Raw genomic sequence first — 14,041 nt, forward strand, 5'->3', positions numbered from 1 at the left:
ATTCACTAGAACAAGGGTGTGTCAGTTAGCGTAGTGTTCAGCTGCACATACATGGTTTTCTATAGGAACATGTGAATCTATATTAGGTTTTAAATGATGAGAAACGATTTCTGATGGTCAGATCAGTGGATATAAATGTCCTTTGGATGCCTTCTTCGAATTATCCTACAATACCATCAACACAAAAGCATATGAACAAGACAAGAAACGAAACTGATGAGAACCCGCTGTGTTTCCTGCTCTGACTTGCACACAGATTTTACACAAACCAAACCAAAGCAATTACAGTCACACACACACACACACACACACACACACACACACGCGCGCGAGAAATACCTTCAAAACAAACAAACGCGTTACCCACACGGCTCCAACGGAGGAAACTTTGAGTCTTTCAGGGCTGTTTCATCTCATTCCCACACTGACAAGGCTGTAAATACCTTATGTCCCCTCAACAGTGTGTTTTACATGGTCTCTTTCTCTCGGTCTTCTCTGCTTTCCTCTGAAAACACGCCTGCTGCCGTGACGTCAGGATGTGGGCGTGTCTGTCCATCGCGCATGCGCAGCACCACAGCGTGGGTTTGGCGGAACATAAAGCGCTTGTGTTATTGAACTGGCCTTGTGGGTAGTTGGGAAAATCACGTGCAGGAGGAAGATAATCACACTATAATTGTTCAAGGAGTAGTTTAGGTTTCAATAATTAGTTTTGAATTACACGGCCGTTCAAAAGTTTGTTTAATGTTTTTAAAGAAGTCTCTTCTGCTCATCAAGGCTGCAGAAATACAGAAAAAAACAGTAATATTGTGAAATATTATTACAATTTAAAATAATGGTTTTCTACTTTGACATACTTTAAAATAGAATTTATTGCTGTGATCAAAGCTGAATTTTCAGCAGCATCATTCCTCCAGTCTTCAGTCACAGGATCCTCCAGAAATCATTCTTAAATGCTGATTTATTATCAATACTGGGAATAGTTTTGCTGCTTAATTTTTTTTTTTGGAACATGTGATACTTTTTTCAGGATTCTTTGATGAATAAAAAGTTAAAAAGAACAGCATTTATTCAAAATAGAAATCTTTTGTAACAATATACGGTTCAAAAGTTTGGGGTCAGTAATTTTTTTCTTTCCTTTCTTTCTTTTTTTGAAAGAAATGAATGCTTTTATTCAGCAAGGATGTGTTAAATTGATAAAAAGTGATAATAGAGATTTCTATTTTAAATAAACACCGTTCTTTTTTACTTTATTCATCAAGTAATCCTGAAAAAAAAGTATCACGTTCCAAAAAAATATTAAGCAGCACAACCATTTCCAATATTGATAATAAATCAGCATATTAGAATGATTTCTGAAGATCATGTGACACTGAAGACTGGAGTAATGATGCTGAAAATACAGCTTTGATCACAGGAATAAATTACATTTTAAAGTAAATTAAAATCGAAAACTATTATTTTAAACGGTAATAATATTTTACAATATTATTATTTTTTCTGTATTTTTGGTCAAATAAATGCAGCCTTGGTGAGCAGAAGAGACTTCTGTAAAACACATTCAAAATCTTGCCGATCCCAAACTTCTGAACAGCAGTGAATATGAAGTTGATTCAATATTTTCTTCAAAAAGCACTATTAAAATGAATATATTTGTACTAATATAATTTGTATTAATATTGCAATATAACTGTAAAAAAAATTTTAAATAAAAAGATTTGTACTTTAATAAGTTAATATTTAAATATAATTTTAGTATATAGTTGTAGTTAATAAATACATTACTATGAATATGGACACTAAATAATGAAAAGTCTTATTAGTAACTAGCTTGTGTACTTTCAGAAGAGATAATAAACCTAAAATTTATAAACACAAGAAACCAACATCCACATTTGCTCAGACTAGCACAAATAACTACAACGGCTCATACATAATATTTTGTTTTTAATTCAGCCTGATACGAATTATACATGATAAAAGAGAGGATCGTCTTCAAATTATGCAATAACCTCCCTTCCCTTTATATAAACACCCCATCACAGACAGTTTCTACATCATCCTAAACGAACAGAGGCCTCTGAACATGCTCGAGTTCACCTGAGGTTTGGGTTCTGATTATGTTTTGTCCTTTTTATATTTCCATTTGTCAAGTAATCATGTTGTAGCAGTTGCAAAGGCATCCCTAAATACTCAAAAGTGGTATTATGGGAAAATCACAGCAGAGATGTCAAGTGTGAAAACTCGCATCCTGCCCACATCAAGGACAAATGGGTCAGAAATAGAAAAATGGAAACAAAAGTACTACATCATTCTGACTAAACACAGGCACTACATTTGTTCCCATGACCTAATTTTGTTCCCAGCACCACTTGAGACACCATGTTCTGCAATGCCTTTATGCTCAAGACATTTCCCAAATCCTGCTCCCGGAAATCTGGAGGAAAATCAAATGCAAAACGTCTGCTTGGGGACAAGCTTTAAAACAGAAAGGGTCAGCAAAGAGCAAAAATTCATTCTTTACCAAAAAAAAAATAAAAAAACCTACTAGTGTTTATAATTTGTTTAAAAGTCAATTCACAAATTGCAAATTATTTTAGTTTATGTTACACTTTTTAACAGGAAGTTAAGGTGAACAACCTGTCAAGATGTCAGGGTCACGTTTCTATGGAAGCCTGTTTCCACCTCAGAATAAAAAAATAAAACGGGTAATTGCAATATATATTTTTTTCACAATTCTGAGTTTATATCTTGCAATTTTGACTTCATGTGAATTGCGAGATATATACTCAGAATTGCGAGAAAAAAGGCCGAATTGTAAGATAAAAAGTTACAAATACCTTTTTTATCCTGTGGCGGAAATATAACTCACAATTCGCATTTAAAAAAGGCAAAACTGCAAGATATAAACTCAGAATTGTGAGAAAAATGTCAGAATTGCAGAAGAATTGTGAGACACGAACTCAAAATTCTCAGAAAAAAAAAAAGTGTCAGAATTGTGAAAGAAAAAGTATTTAAACACCACCGGTGGAAACAGCTTCTACATGTTTCACTTCAAAATTGAAAAAGAAATAAATATTTTGCCAAAAGAAAATGAAACCATTAAGATTTTTTACATGGTAACAATTTTCATGACCAAAAAAAAAAAAAAGACAATCACATGAATGACAATCATTATTGAGAATATATATATATATATATAAAAAAAAAAGGCAAAATTATGTTTAAGAGAAATATATGCTTACCCTCATGGAAATGTCACGAATGCAAACAAAAATGCCCCAAAAATAGGCTTAAATTTCTATTTTATTATTTTGGGGTGAAATGTGACCTGGACATATTTTCTGATGAGTATTTATGTCTTTTAAGATATACAAATGAGCAAAAGCCATTTAATCCCCCCACCCTCATCCATGTTGCAATTGCTTCTGCAGTCCTCCCCTCCTCCTCCTCTCCTGCTTTTATTACCCAGCATTCCTGTCCCTGGTCCTTTAAATAAAAGTAATGCCATGCTGATAGGTTTGTCATGTCGTAAAACTTTCTTTCTTCCCCCCTTCACTTCGCTGTTAAGATCTTCCCTGTGAACGGTTATGAATAAAATATATATTACATTTGTCGTTAAATAGTTGTCTGTTGCACGGTCCGCATGCATTAGGAACGCAGGGGCAGCCTAAGGACAGGGGGAGGAGAAGGCCATGTTGTCGTGCGAACGACTGGGTCATGTGATAACGGTCACGTCTGCGATACGAACTCGCTCCTTTGGTCCACAAGTACACTGTTCTGCACGTTCACATCAACCAGAACAGTCCCGACTATGAAACTCCAGTGTGTTTGTGTATGTGTGTGTGTGTGGTCCTTTGTCAGTTTTCATTGGGTTTTGCAGAAAATCACTGAAGCTTCGTTCCCAGCTTTCGTTGTCTGTTTCTGTATGAGAAGATGACAAAAGAAAAGTGTAAGTCAAAGGTTTACAAGGCACTTTAAGCTAGGATAAGCTATAATCTAACATTCGTTACATGTACCTATTTTAAATACCAAAATGTTTGTAAATGTTTCATGCAAATCTGTCACTGCAAGATTTTCCTGCTAATAAAAATATGAAACTTTCCATTAAAATCGGGACACACAGGAAGTGACATCATTTGGACCTTTTCGACAGTATGGCATTCAATTCTCATTCAATCTTCTAATTTTTACAAACATTGGTCACACTAACTGCATTCATCAAACTCAACTAGTCAAGCCTCCTAGTGAAGTTATTTAGCAAAAAAATTATAAAATGTTTCTCTTTAACTTATGGAAGTTTATCAAGTTAACCTTAAGTTAACTAAAACCAAAACTCAGACCCCAAACTAGCTAGCCCCTGCACATAATAACATTAATAATAATTTTAAAAATATATTTTTAATAAAATTTTTTTTATAAATATTTGATTTTATTAAATGTATTTCACGATCAAAGTTTTCAAGTATTATTTTGTAGCCTTTTCAAAGCTTTCAAGTATTATTTTGTAGCCTTTTCATGAAAAATGGCAAAAAAAAAAAACATTTATATATATATATATATATATATATATATACACACACACACACAAAATATATATATTTGGAAAAAAATGAACTTAAATGATTTTAGCAAATGGCTGCAATATAACAAAGAGTGAAAAATTTAAGGGGGTCTGAATACTTTCCGTACCCACTGTATATATACACACATACATACATATAAAACACTTATATTTTTATAAACAACATTATATTTAAAATTATAAAAACAGTTTTTATAAATATTTTTTCAGTATTTCACTAAAAACATTAATTTTTTTGTTCATAGCTAGCAAATGACAACTGTTTTTAGACATTCCAAATTAGTCCCAAGAATTGCAAACCTCATGCAAAATAATTAGAGAAGAAAAAAAAATCAAGTAAACTCATATAACATTCAGTTTCATCTTTTGTTTGTTTTGAAGGTTATGCACACTTCCTGTAAATAACTTTATTTTTAAGACTTTCAAGTTTTATTTTGTACCCTTTTCATAGAAAAAGCCAGAAATGTCTGCTTTCCTGTAGCTCAAACATTGGGTTTGCTTGCCATGATAAAGTTTACTGATAAAGTATGTGCATTGAATGCAATGAATAAAACTGTGGATAAGAGTCTGGCAAATGCGTAAAATGTAAACATAAATGCAATGAAAGTGAATGTGTACTAGGGCTGCTCAGTTACAAAAAGGACATAAAAGTAACATAAAATCACTATAAAAATACTCCAGAAGACTTGTGGGTGAGTTTACCTGGCTTCTGATCTGGTTACTGTGTATTCAAACCACAGGATGTTGGGAATGAGACTTGTATCTCTCACCAGAAAAAACTCTGAGATTGGCCTGAGACGAGAAAGAGAAACCCAGATCATGAAACAGAGCTCTCTGTATATAAACGACTTGGCATATGAACAACAGTGCATGAGCTTGCATCATTACCAGGCTGCTATCTTGGGAAAGAGCGGCGTTAGCACCTCTTGGGTGATAAAAAACCAAACCACTCCCATCACCATCCCGGCCACACCCCCATAAATCACCTGACTCCAGGTGTGGTACAGGAGGTAGACTCTATGAGGAAAAACATGAGCAATGCATCAGAAATACAGTAAGACTCAACTACTGCACTCGCTTAAAGAAAAAGCCCATATTACCTGCTGTATGAAACGAACAGAGCCACGGCCAGTAAAATGATGGACAGTATATGCCGCCATAACAATTCAACACACCTGGCATTGTTCGTCTGATGCATTCTGGAATCATTAGGATTAAAATGAATGATTAAATGCTGTTCTTTTCAACTTTTTATTCAACAAAGAAACAAAAACATGAAAAACAGTTTTCAACACTTATAATAATCAGAAATGTTTCTTGAGCAGCAAATCAGCATATTAGAATGATTTCTGAAGATCATGTGACACTGAAGACTGGAGTAAAGATGCTGAAAATTCAGCTTCGATCACAGAAATAAATTACATTTTTCTATATACAAAAACATTTTAAATTGCAATAATATTTCACAATTTTGCTGTTTTTATGGTATTTTTGATCAAATAAAGGCAGCCTTGGTGAGCAGAAGATACTTCTTTCCTGCTGATCCCAAACTTTTGAAAGTTAGTGTATAAATATATTAATATAAATAAAGTTATGTTTTTTTGAGTAGTTTTTCCAAGTAAATGGTATTAGAACACAACTAAGTGCAGCGAAAAATTATATTTTCTAGTCAGTTCTGTTCTGTCTAACTTTAGTATAATGTTATAAATAAAAATGAGAAAGTCTTACCTTAAATAAAGAAAAAGAAAAAAGTATACAACAAAAAACCAGATGAACTGCGAGTGACTGGAAGGCATCCCGTACTCTGTCGTGACTGAGCTGTGACCTCCTGTTAACGAAACACCACACGATTCAGTAAATTCACTAAATATTAGGGATGTGCACAAGCAATTGACTAGTCAGGTACTAGTTATAAATCAACTTGTGAAGTAATGAAGAGTTAGAGTTAACCATCCCACCAAACTAAGATCTGCTTTTTTTTAGTGAGACAAAATGAGAATGGCTGCAAGAAACTCAGTCACGGTCCAGGGTTAATATCATGAACTAAAACGGAAAGTAAAACCATTAAAAATAAATGTCACTACTTTAAAAAAATATATAATTATAATTATAATATAAAATAAAATAAAATTGATACTGAAAAACTGAAATAAAATACATATTTTAAAATAAAATAAAAATATATATATATTTATTCAACTACATTGTAACAATTATTTTTCAAAGTTGTAAATAAAGACTATTGAAGGGAGTTTTACACACACAAAAAAAACAGTTTTTCTACTTCATTTAAATCAGTGTTACTTGTTGTTTCTTGCTTGTGTAATTTACTTGCAATTATTTCCACACCATTTTTTTTTCAGTGTAGTTGCCAAGGCAGCATTTTTAATGTTCATATAGTTCAACTTGAAGTACTAAACCATAACTAAAACTAATAAATACAATTTCATTAAAAAAAACTATGAAAAAGAAAAAAAAAGATAAAAACACGCAACAAAATTACTAAAACTTTAACTAAAATTCAAGTAAAAACAGGAAATATAAAAATAAATTTTAATTCAAAATATTAGTAAGAAATATAATAGTATATCAATGATTAAAATAGCACTGTCGCGGTCACAACCGTAACCTAGATTGTATTAATATCACTGAGCTAAATTAACAATATGTGATCAACGTGTTTGAATGTGTCCTTCGAACAGAACCAAGCATGTAATAAGTATGTTATTTTTGAGCATGTTCCGTTAGCAAGAACAAGCTGTTTTTAACAGATTGCTGGTGCTTTTTGTTATCAGACTCCCAAAGTATGAACTAGGCCGCCTGCATGCAGCTGATCTCACTAAACCTCACTGAATGGCACTGCAGCATAAAGGTTAACGGTCTGGGCTGGTTACTGACAGGTTGCAGGTCAAGCCCCAGGGTTGGTTCATGAACTACCCATTTGTTTTTTGCGCACGGTCTGATATTGCCAGTATTGTGTCTACTGGCATAAAGTCTGGTCCCGAATATTCTGGCCAAGAACCGCCTACTGAGACCGTCTGGCCAACATGTAAATCAATAAAGCACTGTTTGTTTTGTTTTTGCATGCGTTTTTTGGCAGAAAAACTCACAGCAGTCTACACACAGAAACGCAGTCTCAAACTAAACTCTGATACTCTTTCAAATATACTAATAGTTAAGAGTTTTTAACAGCCATTCGTTTAAACGGACTACACGCCGATGACGATACTTACCGCCACACGGCCGAGGCTCCTGTAGAATGTGTTTGAGCAGCCAGTTTAGCCCCTCGTTCATGATCAACCCCCCAAAGAAAGAGATCTGAGAGAGAGAATGCACACAAGGGATGAAAAACGCAATAAGCACACGGTAGCATGCGGTTTGGGATTTGACCCTATACCCAGCAGTCTACACACAGAAACGCAGTCTCAAACTAAACTCTGATACTCTTTCAAATATACTAATAGTTAAGAGTTTTTAACCGATACTTACCGCCACACGGCCGAGGCTCCTGTAGAATGTGTTTGAGCAGCCAGTTTAGCCCCTCGTTCATGATCAACCCCCCAAAGAAAGAGATCTGAGAGAATGCACACAAGGGATGAAAAACGCAATAAGCACACGGTAGCATGCGGTTTGGGATTTGACCCTATACCCTGCTGGTGTGTGACGTCACGTGACTCACCGTATGTAGCTCTCGCTTAAAGACGATCAGAGTGACAAATCCGACGAGGACTGCGATGGGCAACAGGCTCATGCAGGCCAATACCTGCCCCGTCAGATCACCTGGATAAACAAACAGAGTAAAACTGAGCAATTTAGAGACCTTTTAGAGCCTGTCAAAACAAACTAGGGCTCTGTTCAGAATGGCTACTCTGCGCTATGCAATTGACTCATTAAACCAAACTGCCAAAAGTCAGACATATTTAGACAAACTTGGATTAAAATGTTTATTTTTGAGATAAGATGATAAATGGACACTACTCAAGTGAATTAAATTGTGCATTCACGCCATGCCACAATGACTTTAATTACTAACAACCTGGGACATTCGACTCAGAGCTGTTCACTTCCCTAAACTCTTAATTATGCGTTAAAATAGTGAAAACACTATTAAAGTTGAAATTCACACCATATATTTTCTTAAAGGGGTCATATGATGCTATTTCAATTGTTCCTTTCTCTTTGGAGTGTTACAAGCTCTTGGCGCATAAAGAAGGTCTGTAAAGTTGCAAAGACTAAAGTCTCAAATCCAAAGAGATATTCTTTATAAAAGTTCAGTCAGCCACGCCTACCTAAAACGGCTCGTTCTAACACGCCCCCACATGTCTACCTCACTATGTGGGAAGATTTGCATAATGCCGACCAAATGTTCACACAAAGAAAGAAGGCATAACTTTATTCGCACTGTAGTATTGTTGCCGCCGCCATGTTGTAGAGGCGCTGTGTGTTTCGTTGTGAAAGCGAAACTACTTTGTTTGGTGGGGTGCCCAAACTCGGTCCTGGAGGGCCCGCACTGGATAGCTGGCCAATCACAGCACAACTCGCTTTTCAGACCGATGAGCTTTGTAAAAAATCTACGTGTTTCAGAAAGGCGGGGCATAGAGGAGAAACAATAATGTACAGTATGTGGAAAATAATGTGTTTTTTGAACCTTAAACAGCATAAACACATTTCATTACACCAAATACACAAAATAATGTTCTTTTTAGCAACGTCATATGGCCCCTTTAATGTATGTTATAGATCATGTTGTGAACAATTCATCCGTGCATATGTATCTTCTTTTTTTTTTTTGACAATTTAATTAATAATGTTTAACTAAAATGTCATAACTTGAACTTCCGGTGAAAACAATGCAAGTAGGAATTAGTTGACTTCCAGAATAAAAATTTACTGATAATTTACTCACCCCCATGTCATCCGAGATGCTTGTAAAAGTTGTGATTATAAGTTCTACGAGGACATGAATGCTTTTTACAAATACCGTAATTGCTGTAATTCTCAGGTCAGGTGAGAGATTGACGTACATGAATAAGAGTCACACCATGGAACTGTTATGTTTTATGATTTTCCCAACGTTTTAAATATTAAGCAAAATAAAATCAATGATAAAAATATAAAATAAAATGTTTACTGTATTTCTGATCAAATAAACAGATACAAAAATCGGATTTCTTTCAAAAACATCTTGCTGATCCAAAACTGTTGAAAAGCACATATATATATATATATTTTTTTTTAATTATATTATTTTTGAAGTAATGTTTCACATAATTAGTAAAAACACAATCACGAGCAGTGAGAAGTTCTCTTTTTCTTGTCAATACTGTTATTTTCATCAAATGCTATAAATAAAAATGAGAAAATATTTCCTTAAATGGCGGAGCAAACGCACAACAAATTAAATGACAAAATATTAGGTCCTATGAATAATTCAAGCCATGAGCAAATGGACAATGATCAGAGAAAGTGCAGGAATTAGTAATGAACTATCCATGGCAGAGAATTCAGAAGAACACTCTCGGATTGTATTAAAAACCTTCCCCTGAGCATAGAGCACTAAAAGTGGGCCACTTCACAACCAATAGAGAACCATTTCTCATATATGCATATGAGAAATATTGATTGCATGTCAAGCCAGCATTGCATTTGCCAAACTGCACATACAGGCTTGCTTTATCTTGTGTACTGGCATGTTTTACCACCTCATGCACCATGCATGCAAACACATCCAACTAACGTTATGTGACAGTAGTTTAAACACGGAAGATGTTCTTGATTGTAGCGTTTCTGTGTTTGGCATAAGCGCAGTGTATTTTAGACTTGCTTTGACATGTTCCAGGGTTTTGATATACTTCCAAATCCAGGGGGACCCTCACGAACGACAGGACCCAGAAAGAGTGTGATGCAACCGGGAATGAACTGGAATAACCCACCAGAGCCACGAGTCTTGCCTGAAACTTACAGGAGCAGTTGGGTCTCATGTGCCTGTATTAGACGCTATCACATGCATATAATGCTAGTATTGGTCACAGGCTTGTCGAATCATGCTTGAATTAGATTAACGTTTTAATAATACAGAGAGAAACTGAATAAGGGTCTCGCGGTGTGGTGTGCTAGGGAGCGTACAGGACTACCAGCGCACTATTTGGCAGCAGGCGTTCCGTTCCCTGCGGAGTGAAGCGCACTATTTGGCAACCCAGCCCTGGCCGCGTCCATTCAGCTACGCGATGTTCCACAGACGCCGCGGCGCGAATAAAGTGTCGTGTGATGATACGAACGGCTTTGCGGGGGAAACAACGATTTAAAAATGTTCTTACCAGCCGGATACTCTACGTGGGTTAAGGATATCGACCGCCATCGAGGTGGTGCCGAGCACTGCTCTTCCGACGCCATCTTACCCGGACACCGGGCATCGGTCGTCAACCAATCAGAATGAAACGCCCCGACGATTTCGACCAATCAGATTCACCGGACGCTGTTACGACGCGCGCCCATTCACTAAGCGCATTCTCAAAGGGAAAAAATCTGCATGGGAACATCCGGCCAATCAGAGGCGTGTGTTTAAGGGGATGGACCAATCAGAGGACGTTTGGCTGGACACATGAAAATTGGATTTATTCAAATGAAAGAAGAAAAATTAAGTGAATGGGGAGATTCCTCTTCAATTGATATCAACTACGTGAAGTCTCTGGTCAACACACACACTCTCTGGTCCATTACATACTTTTTGAAACGCTTTTACAATTCAATAAAAAAAAAAGTAATATATATGTAAAGTCTGAGACCAATTGGATTAATTTATTATTATTATTATTAATCAAATTTATTCAAGCCATTGGTGTTCCCTCAGGATTTTTAAAATAGAGGTTTTGGATATAAATAAAATAAGATCTGTGGTTATCATTAGGCTACTTGAAGACTAACTTAGTAGGCTACACTAATAACACAGGCATTAGTCATAACTCAAACATGAATTTGAGTTTGATAAATAAGCTATCAGAGAAAGTGCAGGAATTAGTAATGAACTATCCATGGCAGAGAATTCAGAAGAACACTCTCGGATTGTATTAAAAACCTTCCCCTGAGCATAGAGCACTAAAAGTGGGCCACTTCACAACCAATAGAGAACCATTTCTCATATATGCATATGAGAAATATTGATTGCATGTCAAGCCAGCATTGCATTTGCCAAACTGCACATACAGGCTTGCTTTATCTTGTGTACTGGCATGTTTTACCACCTCATGCACCATGCATGCAAACACATCCAACTAACGTTATGTGACAGTAGTTTAAACACGGAAGATGTTCTTGATTGTAGCGTTTCTGTGTTTGGCATAAGCGCAGTGTATTTTAGACTTGCTTTGACATGTTCCAGGGTTTTGATATACTTCCAAATCCAGGGGGACCCTCACGAACGACAGGACCCAGAAAGAGTGTGATGCAACCGGGAATGAACTGGAATAACCCACCAGAGCCACGAGTCTTGCCTGAAACTTACAGGAGCAGTTGGGTCTCATGTGCCTGTATTAGACGCTATCACATGCATATAATGCTAGTATTGGTCACAGGCTTGTCGAATCATGCTTGAATTAGATTAACGTTTTAATAATACAGAGAGAAACTGAATAAGGGTCTCGCGGTGTGGTGTGCTAGGGAGCGTACAGGACTACCAGCGCACTATTTGGCAGCAGGCGTTCCGTTCCCTGCGGAGTGAAGCGCACTATTTGGCAACCCAGCCCTGGCCGCGTCCATTCAGCTACGCGATGTTCCACAGACGCCGCGGCGCGAATAAAGTGTCGTGTGATGATACGAACGGCTTTGCGGGGGAAACAACGATTTAAAAATGTTCTTACCAGCCGGATACTCTACGTGGGTTAAGGATATCGACCGCCATCGAGGTGGTGCCGAGCACTGCTCTTCCGACGCCATCTTACCCGGACACCGGGCATCGGTCGTCAACCAATCAGAATGAAACGCCCCGACGATTTCGACCAATCAGATTCACCGGACGCTGTTACGACGCGCGGCCATTCACTAAGCGCATTCTCAAAGGGAAAAAATCTGCATGGGAACATCCGGCCAATCAGAGGCGTGTGTTTAAGGGGATGGACCAATCAGAGGACGTTTGGCTGGACACATGAAAATTGGATTTATTCAAATGAAAGAAGAAAAATTAAGTGAATGGGGAGATTCCTCTTCAATTGATATCAACTACGTGAAGTCTCTGGTCAACACACACACTCTCTGGTCCATTACATACTTTTTGAAACGCTTTTACAATTCAATAAAAAAAAAAGTAATATATATGTAAAGTCTGAGACCAATTGGATTCATTTATTATTATTATTATTAATCAAATTTATTCAAGCCATTGGTGTTCCCTCAGGATTTTTAAAATAGAGGTTTTGGATATAAATAAAATAAGATCTGTGGTTATCATTAGGCTACTTGAAGACTAACTTAGTAGGCTACACTAATAACACAGGCATTAGTCATAACTCAAACATGAATTTGAGTTTGATAAATAAGCTGCTAAATAAGGAATACAACTACATACACTTCCGTTCAAAAGTTTGGGATCAGTAAGATTTGTAATGTTTCTTAAGAAGTCTCTTCTGCTCATCAAGGCTGCATTTATTTGATCAAACATACAGAAAAAACAGTAATATTGTGAAATATTATTGCAATTGAAAATAATGGTTTTCTATTTTAATATATTTTAAAATGTAATTTATTTCTGTGATGCAAAGCTGAATTTTCAGCATCATTCCTCCAGTCTTCAGTGTCACATGATCTTCAGAAATCAGTATAATATGCTGATTTATTATCAATACTGGGAATAGTTTTGCTGCTTAATATTTTTTTGGAACCTGTGATACTTTTTTCAGGATTCTTTGATGAATAAAAAGTTAAAAAGAAGAGCATTTATTCAAAATAGATATCTTCTGTAACAATATACACTACCGTTCATTCAGAATTATTATTTATTTTTAAAGAAATGCTTTTATTCAGCAAGGATGTGTTAAACTGATAAAAAGTGATAATAAAGACTTATTTTGTTAGAAAATTTCTATTAAATTTTTTTTTTCTTTCATCAAAGAATCTTTAAAAAAAAAAGTATCACGGGATCCAAATAAATAAATAAATATTAAGCAGCACAACAGTTTCCAACACTGATAATAAATCAGCATATTATACTGATTTCTGAAGATCATGTGACACTGAAGACTGGAGTAATGATGCTGAAAATACAGCTTTGCATCAAAAGAATAAATTGCATTTTAAAGTATATTCAAATAGTAAACCATTATTTTAAATGGTAATAATATTTCACAATATTACAGTTTTTTCTGCATTTTTGGTCAAATAAATGCAGCCTTAATGAGCAGAAGAGGCTTCTGCAGTGTACTTTCGAATTGGACAAAAGTTGTAGTCCATGTATTGCAAATAGCAATC

The 14,041-nt window shown here is 35.8% G+C and overlaps 1 protein-coding gene across 1 annotated transcript; it reads right to left on the reverse strand.

Moving 5' to 3' along the window:
* Positions 1–3,393: 3,393 nt before the first annotated feature.
* Positions 3,394–11,043, reverse strand: LOC107599368 (dolichyldiphosphatase 1-like). Its single transcript, XM_016290940.1, has 8 exons — positions 10,900–11,043; positions 8,262–8,362; positions 8,072–8,156; positions 6,311–6,407; positions 5,683–5,781; positions 5,471–5,599; positions 5,285–5,374; positions 3,394–3,921 (listed from the first exon to the last, which is right to left on the reverse strand). Exons 1-8 carry the CDS (start codon positions 10,973–10,975, stop codon positions 3,885–3,887), a joined length of 714 nt encoding a protein of 237 aa, XP_016146426.1. The 5' UTR covers positions 10,976–11,043; the 3' UTR covers positions 3,394–3,884.
* Between the last annotated feature and the right edge of the window lie 2,998 nt (positions 11,044–14,041).

Source organism: Sinocyclocheilus grahami, unplaced genomic scaffold, assembly GCF_001515645.1.
Source record: "Sinocyclocheilus grahami isolate Dianchi unplaced genomic scaffold, SAMN03320097.WGS_v1.1 scaffold265.1, whole genome shotgun sequence".
NCBI lineage: Eukaryota > Metazoa > Chordata > Actinopteri > Cypriniformes > Cyprinidae > Sinocyclocheilus > Sinocyclocheilus grahami.

Coding starts and splice junctions, on each gene's coding strand:
- LOC107599368 (XM_016290940.1), bottom strand. CDS start 10,975: ATGGCGTCGGAAGAGCAGTGCTCGGCACCACCTCGATGGCGGTCGATA. Junction 5,600..5,682: donor CTGTTCGTTTCATACAGCAG/GTAATATGGGCT, acceptor TTTTCCTCATAG/AGTCTACCTCCTGTACCACA. Junction 5,375..5,470: donor TTTCCCAAGATAGCAGCCTG/GTAATGATGCAA, acceptor TTCTCGTCTCAG/GCCAATCTCAGAGTTTTTTC.